General features: G+C 29.9%; 5 protein-coding genes across 6 annotated transcripts in view; 3 read left to right on the forward strand and 2 right to left on the reverse strand.

The window, feature by feature from the left end:
• Positions 1–21,070, forward strand: part of LOC119671840 — a 35,542-nt gene that overhangs the window by 7,431 nt on the left and 7,041 nt on the right. The window contains exon 2 of one of the 2 annotated variants that reach the window (XM_038082651.1): positions 9,088–9,190. In XM_038082651.1, the coding sequence (XP_037938579.1) occupies positions 9,116–9,190 (75 nt within the window). In that variant the 5' untranslated portion in view covers positions 9,088–9,115. Of the gene's footprint in view, positions 1–9,025; positions 9,191–21,070 lie in introns of those variants that run through there. The other variant, XM_038082650.1, reaches the window with a different exon arrangement.
• On the reverse strand, positions 9,348–10,489 carry LOC119671841 (farnesol dehydrogenase-like). Its single transcript, XM_038082652.1, has 3 exons — positions 9,850–10,489; positions 9,660–9,797; positions 9,348–9,593 (listed from the first exon to the last, which is right to left on the reverse strand). The coding sequence occupies exons 1-3, from the start codon at positions 10,417–10,419 to the stop codon at positions 9,552–9,554; spliced, it is 750 nt and encodes a 249-aa protein (XP_037938580.1). The 5' UTR covers positions 10,420–10,489; the 3' UTR covers positions 9,348–9,551.
• On the forward strand, positions 12,518–13,542 carry LOC119671845 (farnesol dehydrogenase-like). The gene is made up of 2 exons (XM_038082655.1): positions 12,518–13,243; positions 13,301–13,542. The coding sequence occupies exons 1-2, from the start codon at positions 12,674–12,676 to the stop codon at positions 13,472–13,474; spliced, it is 744 nt and encodes a 247-aa protein (XP_037938583.1). The 5' UTR covers positions 12,518–12,673; the 3' UTR covers positions 13,475–13,542.
• Positions 15,232–16,232, reverse strand: LOC119671843 (farnesol dehydrogenase-like). The gene is made up of 2 exons (XM_038082653.1): positions 15,547–16,232; positions 15,232–15,491 (listed from the first exon to the last, which is right to left on the reverse strand). The coding sequence occupies exons 1-2, from the start codon at positions 16,117–16,119 to the stop codon at positions 15,315–15,317; spliced, it is 750 nt and encodes a 249-aa protein (XP_037938581.1). The 5' UTR covers positions 16,120–16,232; the 3' UTR covers positions 15,232–15,314.
• LOC119671844 (farnesol dehydrogenase-like) lies at positions 16,813–17,643 on the forward strand. Its single transcript, XM_038082654.1, has 2 exons — positions 16,813–17,385; positions 17,467–17,643. The coding sequence occupies exons 1-2, from the start codon at positions 16,813–16,815 to the stop codon at positions 17,641–17,643; spliced, it is 750 nt and encodes a 249-aa protein (XP_037938582.1).

Here is a 21,070-nt window from a genome sequence, read left to right on the forward strand (position 1 = left end):
TTTTCGTTTAAAAAGTTTTTAATAAAATTTAAAATTCTTTTGTTGGATGATAGGAAAGCAGCAGTAGCGGAAGTGATGGAAAAGTTAGGGCTTACAAGAGTTTGGATTGTGCGAATGCGTTCATGTTTTTACAAAAGATTGAGTAGAAATCAAAAAAAAGAAAGAATAAGAAAAAATTGGAGAAATGTTTTGTCAAGTCAAAAGCAGAGGCAATCAAAATTAAACTTATTAGGCGACAAATATTTACTTTGATCTCGAATATTTCGAGATCGTTTGAATAAAACTACAATACAAAATTTTAAAATGCTGCTTTAAATTTTACTTTTCAGTTAAAATTTGATTTTCATTTGAGTTTTTTTTTTGTTTTGTGCTTTATAAACTCACAGATCAAGTGAATTGTAAATTATTTGCAGATGTTGATTAAAAAACTTTCTAATATGTGTTTAAATTTTTTAATGCGATCTTTGCTCGATGTACGCTTATTAATTTCTATTTATTTTTATTTATTTTAATCTTATATTTACTTCAATTAAATTTAATTGCTGCCAAAATTAAGAAAAACTGATTTCCTAAATAAAAAATAAAAAATAAAAAATAAAATATAGAGTCTAAAAAAGATGTAAACTTCTTGGATACTCAATCATATGAAATCTAGTTTGGTATCTTTTCATTAACGGCAGTTTTAGTTGTAATTGTTTTTTTATTGTGAAAGAAAGTGAACTACACAATATACTCGTTTTTGTTATTAAATATTTAACAACTTTTCATACATTCTTTCACTTAATTTAATAGCGGCGTTTGAAACATTTCATTTCGAGCAAAATTTTTTTAAAGAAATTATTTTTCTAAAAGATACAAGTACCCCGAAACGGATGGTTAAGCTGCAGAAAAACTTTTTATTGATCGTAAATAAAACTGTGAGCTTTGTGGCGTTAACTTCACAAGTACAAGCTACTATAATCGCTACCTAGAATGTGTTTAAGCGCCCATTAAACCCTCAATAACCGCTATAAAAATAATATAATAACCCATTATATAGCGTTTTATGTGTGAACTAATGTTTTTGTGCTCATGTGCTCAAATGCATATACCTATATATACTTTTTGCAGAGATACAAAAATTTTATCTTTTTCTAAATCAAGTTCGATTTTATCTTTCATATTTCCATGACAATATAAGTCGGAGTGAGTATATATGAAGAAAATTGATTTTGGCAGCGAGTGAAAACAGTGTTAACTAATTACTATTATTAAATATGTAAACATGTATACAAATACACACACACTTCACACACATAGTATATGTATTCAAATGGAGTAGTAGTTTATGGTTAACAAAGTGGGTTTATGTATTCCACTTTGCTTAATAGTGGCTTAACAAAATGTAGATCGTTACATTTCCAATTCAAAATTAGTCTTTGTTAGATTAATCAGAAAATGAAAGTTCATTTGATGTTTGATTTGCTAGATTCTGTATATAATAAACATAATTATACATATATATATATATATACTTGTTATTGTATTGAAACTGAATTAGTCTCATCTTAATGAATGTTGTTTACAACTTTAAATGATAACTACTTTGACCATATTTAGGAGTTTTCCAGACAAAAAATATAATACAAATCGTACACACTATTTTTAATTAATACTTTAAATAATACAGTTAATACATAATACTATATAACTGTATAGTTATATATCAATGCATTCAATATAATTCATTTAATACTAATAGCAAAGATTATTGGAAGATTGTAAAAAATATCTTTAGTAATAGAATTTTTTATGTATATTGAACAGTACGCAATTTAACAATTACTCTTCCACTTCAGACTGATTATTAGCATATGGAAATCGTAAAACTGTAATAGTTTTATTATTGCATAATAACACAATGGGCCAATAGACCTAAGTAGATTTCCTAGGGATCACCGATATAACCTAACTTATTATTGCATAAAATTAAAAAGTATTAGTTGTTTTTAGCTCCAAGGTTATACATTTTGTAGTTCCTAAAATTACCATAAAAAAAACACAGTTGTTAGAATGAGACGAATAAGCATTAACAGACCATTCAAAAAGTTTGAGAATAATCCGCATTAATAAGATTCTTTGGTAATAATAAAAAAATAGAAACTCAATGGGAAAATGACTTTCGGGGAGCGGAAAACTGACCATGATTAATCTTTTGTGTTATTTACCGACAAAATATCAGCTGTTGAGAACGTTCTAACTTCAAACAAGAATAGGAACTGCAAATCTACCAGTCTCTTCCTGACCCAAATCACAACCGGATATTTACAAAGAATGTGACTTGATGTGTTATTCGTTTCGAAGCAAAGACGATATTCATTTCAAAAAAATACTACTAATGCAGACGCTAAACAGAAGGCTTCTGCTCTTTCAAATAAAATCCAAAATATCAACTGTTGAGAACATTCTAACTTCAAACAAGAAGAGGAACTGCAGATCTACTAGTCTCTTCCTGACTCAAATCGCAACCCAATATTTTCAAAGCAAAGATGATATTCATTTCAAAACAATACTACTAATGTTTTTCTAGTACTAAGTGAGATAAATTCAGTCTTTGACTAGATCATTTGATATAGTAAAATATAGTAACATTCGTAATAATGAATTAACTGTAATATATATAGAATACATATAGAATTCACAAACAAAGTAACTCTAAGAAGAAATTATAGGTGTTTGTGCTAAATTTAAGTATAATTAATAAACATATCGTAAATCGGGTCTATTTGAACTTATACGATTTGTTTTTTTTAAACTTGAGATCGTGTTTAGTATTTGACTCAATTGACTCATCTGAAAAGTAAAAAATTAAACAAATTTTGAAGAAAAATTTGATCATTTAAATGGTTTAATGGCTGTAGTGAAAAGTTTATTTTTTTATAACATATATGTATTTGAAGTAATTGCTAGTATATCGCAATTTTCTATGAAAGTATCTTATAAAACATATATTTTATATTTTTTATGAAATATTTGGACGACTCCGAACGACTCCGAATTTGTGTCAGCAACAGGTGACCCTATTTGATTGTTTCTCACTTAAATTGTTGCTAAATTAAATTTATTTTAATTTGCATGCAAAAACATTTTATTGTGTTTCTTTGTATACTTTTAATTGAAATTTCACAGTAAACTGTCCAAAGGCAATAACGTTTTACAGCGTTAAGTTAAGTAACATGGGTTGCTTGAGGCTTCTACTTGAAAGTCTCACAATAGTTGTCTTTGGCCATAAACTAGCTGCCTACTTGCGAACACTCAATCTCTTGTCATTAATCACTGAAGGAACGAATGTGCCAATTTGGTTTCTGTGTCATAAGCATTGTTTGTCAATGCAAACAATGCTTAAGCCGAAATTTTGGATACAATCAAATAAAATCAATTTTAATAATATTTGAATGATTTTACAATAATTAAAAAAAAAGTGATTTAACTGAGTGATTTAAATTATTTACAATTTCGGTAAACAACAGGTGAATGTGGTAGAGATTATCAAATGCAGGACCACCACTCATTTCTCGTACGTACTGGACAAGTAAATTTGCTATAATTTCATCAAAGTGACAATTAACACTAAAAATTAAATCAAATTATATTAGAAAAGAAATTAGTCTTACTTTCTAAAATAAAATTCACTTCAAACTTCTTGGGACTCTTTTATGTTAGCAAGTACCATAAATATGGCAAAGAAGATTGAAGAAGAAAAAGTATACCAGATCACCATTATTTTTATTTAAAAAAAAATAAATCAATTGAAACCAAGAAATGGTAGATCATTTCTAAAATCAGAGTGTTTTCAAACTAAGTTTAATTTTTATTTCTTAAAAAATGAGACCACTTTAAGTTAACACAACAACAGTTAGTTCTTAACTCTACTCTGGATTGAAAATTCTAACAATATATTTAAAACTTAATTCTATTGAACCTCTCTATTTTATTCTCTTTATTATTTTGTGATCATAAGTGTCACATGATGTCTTGAGAGTTGTAGACCATGGCGTTAGATGATATGTCGCTTGCGTTTGAGCTTCAGTGTTTCGATGAGTACATACAGACATAAATAGAGACTCTCCTAACACCGATATAGGTACATATGTATTATCCAACTTAGTTTATATGTTTTTGAGCAAAAATTGTTAATACCCTAATGTTGGGATGCCGACACCTATCTTTTAGTTTATGGTTCTAACATTGTCGCCAGTTTGGAGCCTGTTTTCAGTTATTCTGTTTAAGTTTCAGATAACCAAAAATAACTATTGTAAAATACAATAGTTCCTTTATTTTTAGTTTTGATATTAGCCCACATCATTCGTGATTGTTTAGAAAAATGTTTTTCTTTTATTGATAGTTTTTTTTTCATTAAGACAAATAATTATTTGTTGTTTAGACATTAAAATTCTTTAGACATTAATAATTTTATGACTTGATTTAAAGTAATTACGACATTCAAAATCGATTTAACACTTTTATCGTTTTATAATTGTTTTTATATACTCAAGAGTGCCAAGATAACGCAAATCCCTTTATTGCCACTAATTCAAACGACAGGTTAATTGAAGGTCGCGGTGCTGACAATTAAAAGTTGTCATTTTTTAATAGATTCGCTGATATTATGTTAGAGTCCGTTGCACTAATGTTAGAGGCACTTAAAGACTCAAGTGCAACTCCAAGTGAACCTCATAAATATTTATTCTGGCTGCTATTGGACTTCACGGTCTGCACTCGATGCGGGCCGCTTCACTACGTTATTTTCACACCTGTTAAGTGGTCCACACTTTGCTGACTCACTTTTATTGTTGCGCGACCACAGGAGAAATTCACTATTGACGCTACACGTAATTGTTGTTTCCACTATTTTAATAGCGAAATCAAATTGTAATAATAGTAATAAATGAGCAGAAATAATGAACAGCGAATCATAAAAGCAAATAAAACGTGAGCTGCCATCAAACACTGAATTGCGGTCAAAACAAAGCGCAACTCTTTCCCGTCGAGAGACTAGCAATCAAACCTGGAACTGTTTCTGTGATCCGGTGACAGTGAAATAATAGCGGCACTGTCCGTAATATAAACAAAAGTATCTTATTTCATCAAATGAATTCCAAATGATTTCTTTGACTTTGATTCTTTTAATTTCACTTTATATGAAATTTGTTTACAATTAATTAAAATCTTTTGAAATGAAAAAATGCCTTTGTTAACTGCTTGTAATTTGAAAGATTGTTTATAATTTGACTATCTTTTGTGGCAAAGGTTTCAATGTGCTTCTTATAGGTAACTGTTAAAATCACATTTTTTCCATATTCAATGAAATGTCTTCTGAACACAAAACGTAACGGCAAACCAATAGAAAAATTGTAAAAGTGAGAACTCCAACAGACTTCACTTCATAACCGATACTGCGATCAATTGAGTTGTCCACTGATTTTAGCAATTCATCTATTCAAAAAAAAAAAACAAAGTTAAATAAACAATACAAATTTGTTGTAGAATAGATATAACACTACTTCTACTATTGAGCAGTACTGGAAAAACCACTTTCGATTAATATGTTTGCAAAACCTTTAAAACGTTTCTGATATCAGATAATTTTATTCAAATTTAAATAAAACTTCAAAAAATGCAGAACTATCATAGATATGCTGAGATAGGCCGCAGTATACTATATAAGTTAGGAATTACCAATAGAGACGAATACAGGAAATGCAGAAAGCTAGAAAAAAAGACGGCTGTACAATATTTCTTATGTTTATGTCGTTTATTGTCATGGAAACGCTTAATCTTCCCCTAATACGTCAGGACCAATAAACCAGCCAGATTAATTTAATCAAACTCAAATAAAATAAATAATGAACTTGATATCTGTTTAAAAGTTTAATAAACACAGCTTATTATATGAAAAAGTCGCGCCTCTACCTTTTTTGCATTATATACACACATAAGACACTATTTTACACAAAGCGATTGGATGACGAAACAACAATCTTCCAGTCAATCAGGCTATTTATCAATGAAAATCGATAGCCACTACTTCTTTTATAAAACTACTTAGCATCATTTTTAAAGTACAGATAATGTAAATATAAAGTAGTTAAAAATGAGTCAATTAAAAAGCATTTTATCCTGTGTTAGAATAACAGGTTAATCTATACAAACAGATAGAATACAAAGCAGCCATATTCAGTCAAAAGTTGGGTCATGTAAAATCAAATTCTTTTTGCTTTCTATTAAGTCGCATTCGTTATAATGAAAATTATTCTAGCCATGCTTTTAATTAATTAACCACTTTTAATCAGTCTATAGTAATACATAAAATAGAAAGCACCCATGCTTTTATTTAAAGGTTGGACTATATGAATCAGTTCAGCTATCTTCACGATTCATAATCAGACATTTTATTCTGGTCAAAAATATAGTTCCATAAAAACCATTTTCGCTAAGCTATGTATTTACCGAATCCTCGTCTAGTGTTGATCTCCTTTAAAACGTGTGGTATCTAATATGTAATTTATACATACATAAAACGTTTGCTATGGCTTATATATATTTTTTATCCTCATTAAACACTGCAAACTATTGTAGTTATAATTAAAAAATCGAACATTTTGTATATCTTTAAGTATAAATTATAATGTATGTCAACTTTAATTAATCAGTAATGTGAATCAAATTATCTCACTAGTTGCTACCGACTGAAGGTTGGTAGTTGTGTCAGACAATATTGGATGCTGTACTTTTGCCATCTAAATTACCTCTTTACCCCACAGTCATAAATTATAGCTGAACTAGATAATCTAAGCCAGACTCTTTCATTGAAATTTGTGGCACATTCGTGCTTGAAGCAAGCAACTAAATTAACTTTTTACCGCCTTTCCTGCGTATGTGGCATGAAATTGGCGTGTAATACTGACTAACCCCAACGTACGTACCACGCGGTACTGTTGCGTGGGTGTAAAATAAATTGCATTGAACAGAATCCAATTTAAGACTCTAAGCCAAAAGCCATTAAGAAAACACTGATCGCTTAGATAAAAAACACTGCTCCAATTAGCATTATTAAGCAATAATACTAACTATATTGTACGAGTTTGTATGTGGTAAAGTGTGTGGTTTATATGTACGCTGACGTTTTTAATATGGTAACTAATAAAAATAAAACAATATCCTTAAAAATATTTATACTTAAGCCCCAAAGATAGCGCTTCCAATTTGTTACGCCATTTTTCTGAATGAAAAGAGATTCCACGCGGTTTGGCCGATCGCTTTCCGCTGCGTCAGCCAATTCAATAGATTTGTTGTTGAATGCAAATTTAAAGCGAATGGCAAACACTACTCCAAACATGGACAACAGTATTTGGACAACGTGACCCATTACCAAAATAAGAGATCTCGATTCTATTTCATAATTTTATGAGCTAACAGTGCAATACGTTCACGAACTTCACCGTTCATGTCGTCCGAAAATATGATGAAAGAATTTAACAATCCAAAATAAGTTGCGAATTTACTTAAGCATGTTTACCGTGGGCAAATTTATTAAACCACGCTCCACATGCTTTGTAAGTTTAGTAGATTCTTATTTCCCATTTCTTCGTTTTGTGTTCTCAATATTTCTCAAAATTGTTTACAAAAATAGCACTTGGGGGCCAATACGAAAATTGCGATATTGGCCATGGCAATTCAATATTGTAGGAATTTCTTTCAAAAAATTCCAATGGTCCACAATCCACAAAAGTTTAAATAAAATTATTACGAAGCATATCAAACGCAGACAGTGATAATAAAGATGTCGACGCAAGTCATTACCATAAAACAACATTGCAACATGACTCCCCGCAGCTAAATTTAATGAACACAGCTGAACCGTTTCGTGAAAGGGTAATGAAAGCAATTAAAAATTATGGGACATACGTAAAGGATCAAAATTACCTGAAAATTAGGTGAAGTCTTTTGAAAAGTTTATCAATTACAACTGCAAGACAGGAGTTATTTAAAAATTTGTTACAAAGAATGTTAGTTACTAGAACTAACATTTCATTTGTTGGAAATCAACAGCTTTTATAATCCAAATAAAAGTTCTAATCGAAATACGAGTTATCCTATAAAACTTATCTAAAACAGAAACGGAAGAACTTTAAATATCAACGCAAATATTTGCATATCCCAACGTCTGAGCACATCTTTGTGCAGCACAAAAGAATGATAGTACAACGAATTCAAACTGAAAAATACAAAGTATACTTCTCGACAATTAGTTCTGTAAAATCGAGATCTGCATCATAAAACTACTTCTGTTTGCATAACTACTTCTCTGAACAGATTCAGTGATTCAAAAGAAAGGTTAGGCCAACAGATTTGGCCCCAAACACGTTAGCGTATGTGTTGGCAAACAAAATTAAGTAAAGTGCGATACATTAATATCATAATATGTACTATAAAATGATAATATTATATTTCAACAAAATTTCTAATCAAAACTATTCAAATCATAGTTAATGAATTTTTGAAATATGCAATGATTAAAACTAGTAGAATAATACGATAGTTACTAACATATGTTATGATGCATTTTTTGTGGAGAAATGATAAAACTATAGTGAGGTTATAGATACAAAATTCTGATCGTTACGATTTGTGGTTACTTATGCTGTTTGCTAACAACATAACGTACGTATGGTTACTAATCACTAGGTTTTCATGGACGATTCGCTCTACTTTATTCGGAGCCCAGTGCTTTATTGATTTCTGTTCTACAATCTAAAATCTAATATAACAAAATCTACAAATTTCACGATTGCGCATTATATGGAGTTAATACAATCCTTATCTTATTTATCTTATCTTCGCATATTGACAATAACAATACATATTTGTGACTGATAGTAAAATGTAATCGAGAATTATTTGAAAATTAATAAATATATATATATATATATACATATTTCAAAATTTTTATAACATTTGATTACATTACATTTATTTTCTTCAGTTTTATTCATTATTTATTTTTTGTTTAATTGCAAATTTTAATTAAATAATTTTTTTTAATAGATTCAACAACATAGGATACAGCTCCAGGATGTGGAGCCCGCAAAAAGGTCCTACACGACTGTGGGACCTTAGGTTTAGTCATATATTTATATTACTTTTAATGGTAAGTTTTGAATTAAATTTCTTTAAATAATTTGTAATATACTTTCAAGATAAATTTGTAAAAATTTATTTAATAACAATATAAAGATATCACCATTGACCCAAAAAAAAATGTGCTTGATTTCTTGAAAAATTTTTCTCACAGATTCTTGAGTAATATTTTCGCAATCTTTTTGATTTCTTTTATTAAAGAAAATTTATATAGTTGAATAGTATTTCAATAATATACTTCATAGAATTTATACAAGATATGCATGTGTAAATAAAGAATACAGTTAGTATTTATAATTGACAGGTATTTATAAGGTAATAGGTATCCAGTGCTAATACTTTTCAACTTTCATTGAAAATGAATCGGAAAGCTAAAATTGTTCACCCACTGGTTTAATTGTTAATTCATGTATCTGAAATAATGACACAGAGTAAGAGCTTTATGATTATACTTTTTACAATTTAATAGTATATCAAACCTGCACATGTGACGGAGTTTGAAGACAATAAATCATAGCATCAGCTACATCTTCTGATCGCAAAATAGGCATATTTCCGAAAGCTTTACGATCTGCCTCACTGATAATTTCCGTATCAACCGCACCAGGACTAATGCTCTAAACATAAATAGTTTTTTAACGAATTTAGTAAATAAATAATTATACTTACAGTTATTTTGACTTTAGTATTGAATAGCAAAAACTCATTTCGATAAATTTCGGTCATTGCGGTAACAGCGAATTTTGATGGCGGATACATATTCATTGATGAGCCCGGGAAGGTCAAGACTTTGTGACCAGCTATACTGTTGACAATAAAAACATGTCCGTCAATATTGTGCTTTTTCATCGAGCGAAATGCTTCACGAGTACAATAGACAACGCCCATTACATTGGTATTCAAAATAGAACGAATATCTTCTGTATTATTTTCTCTCAGCAGTTCAGTTCTACGTACAATACCGGCATTATTAACAAGCACAGCAACTGGCCCATGATTTTGTTCGATATCAGCAAATACCTTAATGACTTCTGATTCCTCACTTATATCACATTTGATACCATTAAAGTTTTTTCTTAAGTCTTCTTTGAGCTCATTACGTAGTGCATCCAAGCGTTCCTTACGACGTGCCAAACCGATAACGATCATACCATTGTTCACCAGATACTTGCAGCAAGCAGCACCGATGCCCGAACTTGCACCAGTAACTACGGCAATTCTATTGTTCCACCTGTCCATTTTTCAAAAATTTATTTATTATTTCAATGTTCACGTAACTTTTATATTGACAACGTCCATTCAGTTGGAACGTTTTATGAGAACTAAAACCCATAATTTTTTTAATTATACGTTTTATAAATACTCACAACTGTTATCAAGGCACATATTGTAATTTGAAAGAACGTCATACAAATGAGTCTCCATGACTTTCATTTTTATATTTAAAACTATCGAGATATTCTTTAATTGGTGAAGAGTTCACTTCTTGAAGAGAGATTTCTATTATGAAATACTCTTGCAATTGCTTCAATTAAAAGTGACTCAGGAGATTATTGCAGTGGAGAGGTAATAGCAAATCTTTAAAAGAGTTTCAAATATATATTTTACAACAATATAGATACTAAATAAATCGATGGACAATATAAGAACCATTGCATTACACATACACATAGTTATGTATGTTAAAACATAGGTTTTTTGGTGATTTAAATCAATATAAAGATTAATAGATCAATATATGGTAATGTGGTTATAGCAATATCATAATTGTTTAGAACGACTGTGTTCTTAATTTAAGACTAAGACGATTAAGTGTTTATTATATATATATTTTAACCTTTTTCTCTTGTTAAAATCCTACAAATTTTTAAATTTGTTGTCAGTATTTGTATGTTTCTCCAACATATTTGATAACAATCTACACATAATCATGTTCCCTCTTCAAGTTAGTGTAAACCAAAATATGTTTAACTTCACTTTTGGTGATATCTTTCAATTAGTTATATGAAACTCACCGCAAAAAGTAACAATCCTGTTCGGAAAAAATATGGTACAAGGTGCCGTGGTACATTAGGACTAATAATATCCTCAGAGACCTCAAGATTAATCCGATCAAAAAATATATAAAGCTTACAGGCTCCTCGGGGAGATATGCAGATCTGAGGTCAGTTATTGCTTAGTCTGATGAAGTCAAGGTGTAGTGATGGGTTATGAAGAAACCTCCCAGTTAATAGAGTGTAAAAGTGCTCAAGTGCACTGACTCAACTAGCCTTAACACAAAAATATACAGCTATTCAAAATACACATATTCTGCAAGCGAACAAATTGGCTTCCTCTGCTAGAGGGATTATGCAGAGGGAGAGAATTGTCTACCACTTCATACTTACAAAGTCTTCAAAGTTTTTTTTACTATTTTATATACTTGAAATATACAAATAATTATTAATAATAATAAGTTTATTATTTATTAATATTATATTATTATAATAATCATTTATTAATATATAATCAAAGAACAGTTTTATAAGCATTCATATAGTGTATTGAAGAGATATAAACTTAATAATATTATGGAATTTTACATCTGAACTAAGTTAAGTATTTATTTTTTATGTTCTTGGATACAGTGAATTTCATAAAATCATGTATCTGATCATAAAAAAAATATATTTTATGTGCACAGAAGCAATGTAAGAATAGATTAAAGAGGCTGTTGTTTTACATGTATTTTACTTATAACATTTTTTAGGACTATTTGAATATTCATTTGGCATCCAATAGTTTGAATATTTATGACCATTTAGCCAGTTAGCTATAGGTTTAAATAATGTCAATTATTTTGTTAAAGTGATGAAGAACTTTTCTTATGCATCCGATATTGCAAAGAATTAATACTTACGGAAACAAAATAATGTTGAATCAAATATAGCTGAGAGGATAACACAATCGTTTTCGTTATTTTTTAATTTTAAGTGAATAATTATTTGTTGATTTTCAAGCAGTCCTCTTCTATTACAATTGACTCTCTTTGATGAAATTTGCTTACTCAGCAGAAAAGGTTTCAGATATCAAATCAAAATTAGTTGACAACAAGTAGCAAATAGCAAAGAGCATAGATACTATACTATCTAATATTTAAGCTTCTATGAAGTATTTACGCATGCACACTCAGCAATTTAAAAAATAATTACATTCACAAATACAGATATCAGATGTGCGTACATATGTACTCATGTGTACTCATATATGCCCATGCATTATCTGAATTTCATGAATATTTGTTTTTGAACAAATGTTCTAATGAAGCAAAATTAAATCGAAATTAGTACGATAAGGCGAACCGACTGTAAGAGTTCTCAAGCGCTTCGTCCGATACCATAATTATAAAAATAAATCTAGTCGAAAATTTTACTTGGCCGGTACCGTACGCAAGTGCTAAAAAATTGTGTGTTCAACTATCAACTGAATTATTTAAAATATTAATTCAGTAAAAATGGAGCGATGGGTGAACCGAGTCGCAGTGGTAACTGGTGCCAGTTCAGGTATTGGTGCGGCTTGCTGTAAGGATTTAGTAGCCAAGGGCATGATTGTAGTTGGCTTGGCACGTCGCCAAGAGCGTATGGATGCATTTAAAATGAGCTTGCCAGTAGTGCAACAAGTTCGCTTCCATGCACTCCGATGTGATGTTAGTAACGAAGAGGACATTCATAATGCTTTCGAGTGGGTTGAAAAGGAATTGGGTGGTGTTGATGTCTTAATTAATAATGCTGGCATATTTCGTTCTACAGAAATTGTGGCTGAAAATAATACAGCCGATTTAAGAGCTACGGTTAATGTAAATATTTTGGGTGTAGCTTTTTGTACTCGTGAAGCATTCCAATCGATGAAGAAACGTGGTGTTGATGGACATGTCGTCATCATCAACAGTGTAGCAGGACATCGTGTACCACATGCACCAGGTTTTAGGTTTAATATTTATCCACCCACTAAGTATGCTGTAACCGCTATGACTGAAGTGTTGCGTCAGGAATTTTTACTCTATGAAACAAAGATTAAAATTACAGTAAGTATTAGAAAAACTTAATTCAGGATGTTCATATAAATCAAATATACTTCGCAGAGCATTAGTCCTGGAGCGGTTGATACTGAAATTATACCTGATGATTTTAAATCCAAGTTAGTAATGTTGCGTTCCGAAGATATATCCGATGCTGTTGTTTACTGCCTTCAGACTCCACCTACAGTTCAGATACATGAAATGACCATTCAACCTATTGGCCAAATGATGGCTTAAATTAATTGACTTGCAATATATGAATGATAATTATAGTGGGAACCAAGGAATATTTAATTAAATAAGTAGTTGAATAGAATTTAAAAATGTTTGTTATTTTTATAATATTACGATTACATTACAATTTTTATATTATTATTTAATATAAAACATATGTAATTGTAATTCTATTATAAATATTGTGAAAAATAAATACAAAATAGAGAAATGTGACTATATAATGTAACAACTTGTGTCTTGGTTTTAGTATAACGAATCAGGCCTTTCCACACATCAGTATATATAAAAATTTTCTTCTTTCAAGTATTTATTCTTTAAACGTAACCTTAATATAATAAATTTGTGTTCTAAAACTTCATATTATGGATAAGTTGATATCATATTTAATTTAATATGAAACTCGATCAGTCATCAGAACGCTGATATATATTTTGCTAAAGTGTAAATGGTAGATTTACATAGATAGGTCAGTGAACTAGCCGTTAAAGACGAAGCTCACTATTACCTTCAAAGTAATAGCCGATCGGCGAAGAGGTTGAAGAAATTTCTGGTTTTTTATACAACAAATACAATTTAAGTATGTTAAAAAAAAAATTTCAAATATAAAATTACTTTTGTTTAATAAAAAATAGTGTGTTATTTTATTTTAAAAATGTTATATTAAGTTATTTTATTGCAATTAATAAAATAATTGGCTACTTCTGATCCATTCACTGAGCAACGGCTAATGGAAGCTGCAGATACTGTTCAGCATTTTATTGAAAAAAAAATCTAATAATAATTCTATAAAGTTATAAATAATCTGTGTATAATATTCATAAAATCAGCGTGTGTATTATTGAAATCTACGTTAAATCTAAGTTGATTTAATTAGAAATATAAAAAAAACATATTTGTCAAAATATTCATGGCTTATCAATTAATTTTTATTCATTTCAAAAAAAATAACTCGAAAAAAGCTTTAAATATTTTTAATCAATCTTCGACTTTGGGTCCAAAAAGTTTTGTCCACCCCACTGGATTTAATTAGAAACAAATTGCTTCTTAATATCTCAACATGTTAATGTATCTAAATATAAAACAAACAATAACAATTTTTTGATATAATTTAATATGATTTGTAAATATAAACAAATAGAAGAGTAGTGTTAGAGCTACAGTCAGTTAAACACGCTCTCTTTATATATTTTACAATATAAAAATATATTATTTTTCCATATATTTTCATAGATAATTTGTGCATAAACTTACATTAATACTAAAATTCATTACATTATTTAAAATTATTAGATAATATTTATATTTTTCTGTGATGTATAAAAAATCTAATTGTTATAAATATATGTACAGCAGTTAAACGTTCTTTACTACTTTCTAAATAACATACTTTTTATTCAAAATAGATAAGGATTACCTATTGATTAGGTTCATCCCAAAACTTAAAGCCTGAATTTGAAATAATGTAAGATGTTATAATATAAACACTACTAGAGTATTCTATTGTGCCGGCTGTAATCGTCAGATACAGAACTTTTTTTATAAAAAATCATTTTTATTAAATTAATAAATTGACACAATTGATATTCGCTAATCGCTTGCAGGCTTGAAATACACAAGGCGCGGATTGATAACATTTTTGTCGAAAAGTTCAACAAAAACAATCGAGGCCAGAAACAAGTTTCAAAAATTAACAGAAATAAATAAAACAATTAATTTAGTTTGTTTATGTAAATTAGACAAATTATTTTAAAATGAAAGCGTAAATGAATAGAAACACAATAAATACGTTTTTTTTTTATCAACATAAGAAGCATGGGGGTATTCAGGAGTCCATGTTTTCTCAAAATTTTTCCCCCACGGGCTTTATGGTTAACTCATGTATTTGCACATGAGGCGGCGTTTGTATACAATAAGCTATTGCATCGGCAACATTGTCAGGATCAAGCAAAGGAATATCAGTTGCTATATTACCTTTATCACCATAGATATCCGTATCAGTAGCACCGGGACTAATGCTCTAAAGAAAATTTAAGTTAAATATGATTCATGTATGCAATAACTATTTAACTTACGGTTATTTTAATTTTTGTTTCATGCAGTAAAAATTCTTGCCTCAATACTTCTGTCATAGCGGTGATAGCATGTTTCGTAGGTGGATATATATTATAACTGAAGCCTGGCACCTGCACTACGCTATGGCCGGCTAAACTATTAATCACAACCACATGACCATCCACTCGACGATTTTTCATTGAACGAAATGCTTCACGCGTGCATAGTGCCACGCCCATAATATTTGTTTCAACCACAGCTCTTAGATCCGCCGTATTTTGTGGCGCTACAATTTGTGTTTGACGCGCTATACCAGCATTATTTACTAAAACATCAACACCACCAAGTGTTTGCTCTACCCATGCAAAGCTTCTGATAATATCTTCCTCCTGTCGGACATCACACTTCACTGGATAAAAGCGGTCTCTTAATTCTAAGGGTAATTTTGCTCGAAGTTCACTTTCCATAAGTTCAAAGCGTCGCGCTAAGCCCACAACTATCATGCCCTTTGTAACCAAAGTTTTACAGCAAGCAGCACCAATACCTGAGCTAGCACCTGTTACAACAGCAACTTTATTATTCCAACGCTCCATTTTCTTATAACCCTTCAATCACATATGCTTTGTATATCGGAACTATTGCTCGACTTATTAGCTAAACAACACTGAGCTGAAATTTCGAAAGCGACGGAAGCTTTTAATTGCGATTCTACCAACACCACAGTAGTCACTAATTTACTTATCACCAATTTGTGAAGTGTGAAGAATTGAAAAATTGAAAAATTGAAAAAGAGACTTTTAAGTTCGAAGACAGCAGAAGATAGAGCTTTTTTATGTTTCAATGTTTTTAAAACTAAGAAGTTCAGAAGAAGAAAGTATAAATAATATTCTAATAAAATTATTATTTCAGGGGTCCGTTTCTTTTAGATCACATCACTATAAATACTTTAATTTTTGAACCACATATATTATTATATATTATAATATATTTTTAGGATACATTGATTTCATAGGGTTATTAGTTTTATAGATAAGAATAAGATTTTATTATTAATAAGACTACAATTACATTAAAGTACAATTTAGACTGAATGCACATGAATCTAACTAACCTATTAGAATCGTAATTTAGAACCCTATTTTCTTAATAAAATCTCTAAGAACTGTATCAAGATGTACATAATTGGAAGCAACTAATTCGTCTGTTGTTTTAAGTAAATATCAAAGTTCTTGATAACAAGCATTCAGTTGCTTATTGATAATTGTCTAGAGTTCATCGAACACAAAATGGAACGGTGGCGGAATAGAGTTGCTGTGGTTACTGGTGCTAGTTCTGGTATAGGTGCAGCTTGCTGTAAAGATTTAGTAGCCGAGGGCATGATTGTTGTAGGATTGGCACGTCGATTATCCCATATGGAAAATATATTAAGACCCAGTTTACCTGTTGCGCAGCAGTCGCGCTTTTACGCATTAAAGTGTGATGTGAGTGTAGAAGAAGACATTTTAAATGCTTTCGCTTGGGTTGATAAGAAATTCGGTGGTGTTGATGTTTTAATTAATAATGCTGGTATATTACGATCTACACAAATTGTGGCCTCGAATAATTCAGCGGATTTGAGAGCCACTGTTGATGTTAATATTATGGGCGTGGCAATGTGCGCACGTGAAGCCTTTCAATCTATGAAAAGACGGAATGTTGACGGACATATAGTTAATATAAACAGTGTTGCAGGTCATATGGTGCCGCAAGTACTCGGAATTACATATAACATATATCCGGCAACTAAACACGCAGTCACCGCAATGAGTGAGGTTTTAAGGCAGGAATTTTTACTTAATCAAACAAAAATAAAAGTTACGGTACGTATAATTGTGTATACCAATAGCGTGACAAGAAGTTTTCACAAATTTTGATAATATATATTTTAATAATGTCTATAGAGCATTAGTCCAGGTGTAGTGGACACTGAAATTCTTGGTGGTAAGGAAATATTGGAAGCTGATTTAAAAACTTTAAGTGCAGAACATGTATCAGACGCCGTTATGTATTGTATACAAACACCGCCAAATGTGCAAATAAAGGAACTGATCATCAAGCCTCTTGGAGAGAAATTTTAACATATTTAGTTTAATAATTATAGATTTTCATTAAAGTTAATTTTGATATAATAATTTTTTAATTTCTTCATAATCATTTCTTTTACTTTGTATGTGATAATAAATGACTCCCTTCAAAAGATTCGTATATTCTTCTTTAGAACTAAATGAGATGTGCATCTTATAATCCGTAGTTCTAATACAGCTAAGAACTTCTCTAATCAATTGATCTTAATAATGATCTGTTTGTTTGATATCAAAATATTAATTGTTATTTTATTATTTTAATTTTTATTTTTGCCTTAATTTTTTTGTGTTCAAGGAATATTTGATGGTTTTTTACTGATCATTTTTATTTCATATTTGTGGACCAACATGAAATTGAAAATGTTTACACTGAATTTTCCTAATAAAGTTGATATAATATTATTTCCTTTTCCGCTTTTAAGTGCTCAAAGTGCACATCTCAGTAATGCAGCCCCAATCACTTTTTAGATTATATAGTATCACTATGGATTAAGAGGTTTATGCGTGAATTATGACTACCTAGATTAAATAAACCTAACTAATACTTTGGTTATTTTTTTAATGAAGTCATTCTGCAATGAATTTCACATTTTAGGAGTTTTTAGCTCCTTAACTTTAGTAAATAATGTCGAGAAGATAATGGATCTTTAGTAAATAATTTAAAAGGTTTTTTTCTTTGCTTCTTTATTACCGCTTTTGTCCATATTATTGACGATGTGTTTCTAATTTCCACTATGAGTTTATAAGCTTTTGCTAAAATGAAGTTTCGTTCACATACTTTATATTCCGAAAAACCTATTTAACTCATTATAACTTATATTATAACCCCATTATTACACTTTTAAAGAAAATAAAGAAAAGCAATTTAAGTATTTAACTGGCTGGTTTATAAAAATATTAATATTATTGGGTAGATTAAAAAATACTCTAATTCACAAACACTTGCATTATGCATATATAACTGATAATAGAAAAGTTGGGTCTGCTACATGCAGATCATTAATCAAGCGCAGAAGCGATAAATGCTGCTCGTCCAGTTGAGTTTTCTGGTAATTTGTACAAGCGCTACGCTTGCGTACAGATAAAAATTGGTGCAAGATTCTGTGGACGAATGCACGCTCGCAGATGCGCTTTGGCTAGGCTAGTCGAACTTACCAAACCACAGCAACTTTTCAAACAGGAGCTCAGTGAGGCCTGAAAATAGTAAAAGTAAAGTAGGTTTTGCACAAAATTAATTAAATTGCAAGTGAAATTATTTCAGCGTCTAGCGACACGGCAATGTTTAAGAGGAGCAAGCCAACTTGCATATGTGCCGTTGCCAGCCATGCAGAATCTGATATATTTACGTGCACAGAGGCTCAGTTCTTTCGTATTTGTATTAGCAGTTCCTCTACGGGTACCCGCTTTGGTATCTTGGTATTTACGGTGGCAATTCATGCGAAAAAATTTTATTGCCTCTCGCTGTGGTTTTCCTTTCCAATAAAAAACTGTGCAAAAAAAATAATTTCTGTGTTTATGATTTTTGTAAAATTTTCAAATGAGTTTCACTTCACACAAAAGTTTTAAATTAACATTAAATAAAATAATTTTACTGTTTGTTTTTTGTATGTGTATTTAAACAAATTTTTGATTAGATATAAATAAAACGCACAATTCTCTGATAATAACAATTAAGCAAGTTATGCTGGAGTTCAATATATAATTAGTTTAATTATACACTTTAGGTTAAAGCAATCACGAAAGATACTTCTATCTTAATTTTCTATATATAAAAATAAAAATTGTATATGTATATTGTATATTCGTTTATCTTAGGTATAATATGAAGATTAATCCTGTATTGAAAGCGTTAAAATCTGATAGAAATTATAAGATTTCAAGCAATATGTAGTATACTCTTTGGGATGGACTTAATAACCTCTTTATAAAAGGAAATCAGGAAGAGAAACAGCTTAACTTCTATAAACTATTTTGTTTTTTCTGTGTGAAATTGTCTATCTTTAAGATAATTATTTGTTCTAGTTTCCCTAACCGTATTGACGAAGAGCCATGTTATGTAGAGTGTTATGGGCTCGTCAAAATCAAAATTGCTGTTGTTTTCAATGTAAATCATAAAATTGAGAGTGAGAGAAAAAACAATAATTCAGTTCAAATTTGATTATGAGAGTCGAGGCTATCTGTGCCTCGTCATTTAGGCTAAGCAATGTTATTCAATAATAAATGTCAACATTTGTGTTTTTCAGTAGCCAATTATTACAATTTCTGTGATACTCTGCATAATATGCATTAACGTCATAGCCTAAAAGAGCCAATTTTGACAAGCTCATGATACTCTACATAACTAGGCCCTTAGTTAATACAAAAAACAAAACAATTTATAGAAGTTAAGCTGACTCTCTTTCTGACTTTCTTTTAAAAAGTGGTTACTAAGTCTATCCAAAACAGCTATAATTAAAGCGGTTTCCAATGTTATTTTCTAATACCACATAAATTTTTATTATATTATTTATTTTCATACCTGATTTAAATTAAGCTTCTTTATATGTATTAAAAACAAACAATTTATTAAAATTAAACTTGCTATTAGTTAATGATTATATCAATAATCATCTACACCAAGAGGATTCTTTCAATATTATCGAAGGCTTAATAAATTTCTTTAGAGTGATCTAATTGTATTAGCTGAGTCTAAGAAGTTTCTAGATAAACAACAAGTACGCTCTTAACTACTAAATCCTCATACAATGCACAAATCCGGCTTCAAGAATGCTAAACCTCTTTAAAGATTAAGAGGTTAAGGTTTATTTTATATAAGGTTGATTAAGGTTTATTAGATATATGAATTACCTGTAATAAAATGATTAATCTCTTCTATCTAATATTAATACGCTCATAGCAATAGTATCAGAAGGAAAGGTTATATGTAGCCAACAGTAAACCGACTCTTTTCAAATGTTAATCTACGGTACATTGTTCGGTTAGCTCACCCATTTTACAACGGTATTTATAGTATGTGAAAACACAAAGAAGAGTGTCTTACTTTTAATATGTTTTCAAAGTCTAGGGTACATACGATGTAATCCTCATTTTAATAACAAATGTTAAACGTTTTAAAATGCAACTATTAAATTTATTAGACGATTTCCAAGAAGGTATGGTTTTCCATTCAGGATGCTGATTGATTCGTGATAAGGTATGAGTGATAATTTTGCCATAAGATCCTATGACAAGAATGAAGTTGTGCTTACAGCTTTACTAATTATCAGTCAAGTATTGTGTTAATGAAGGCTTATGGCAGAACTTTTAACGATCCTTTTCATATTTCCCGTTAAGTCAATTCATTTTGACAGAAATTTGAATATTCAATTTTACTCATAATTTGATGCTACATGAAATCTGACTCTATATATAAAATTCCATT

This window comes from Teleopsis dalmanni, chromosome 1, assembly GCF_002237135.1.
Source record: "Teleopsis dalmanni isolate 2A chromosome 1, ASM223713v2, whole genome shotgun sequence".
NCBI classification, from domain to species: domain Eukaryota; kingdom Metazoa; phylum Arthropoda; class Insecta; order Diptera; family Diopsidae; genus Teleopsis; species Teleopsis dalmanni.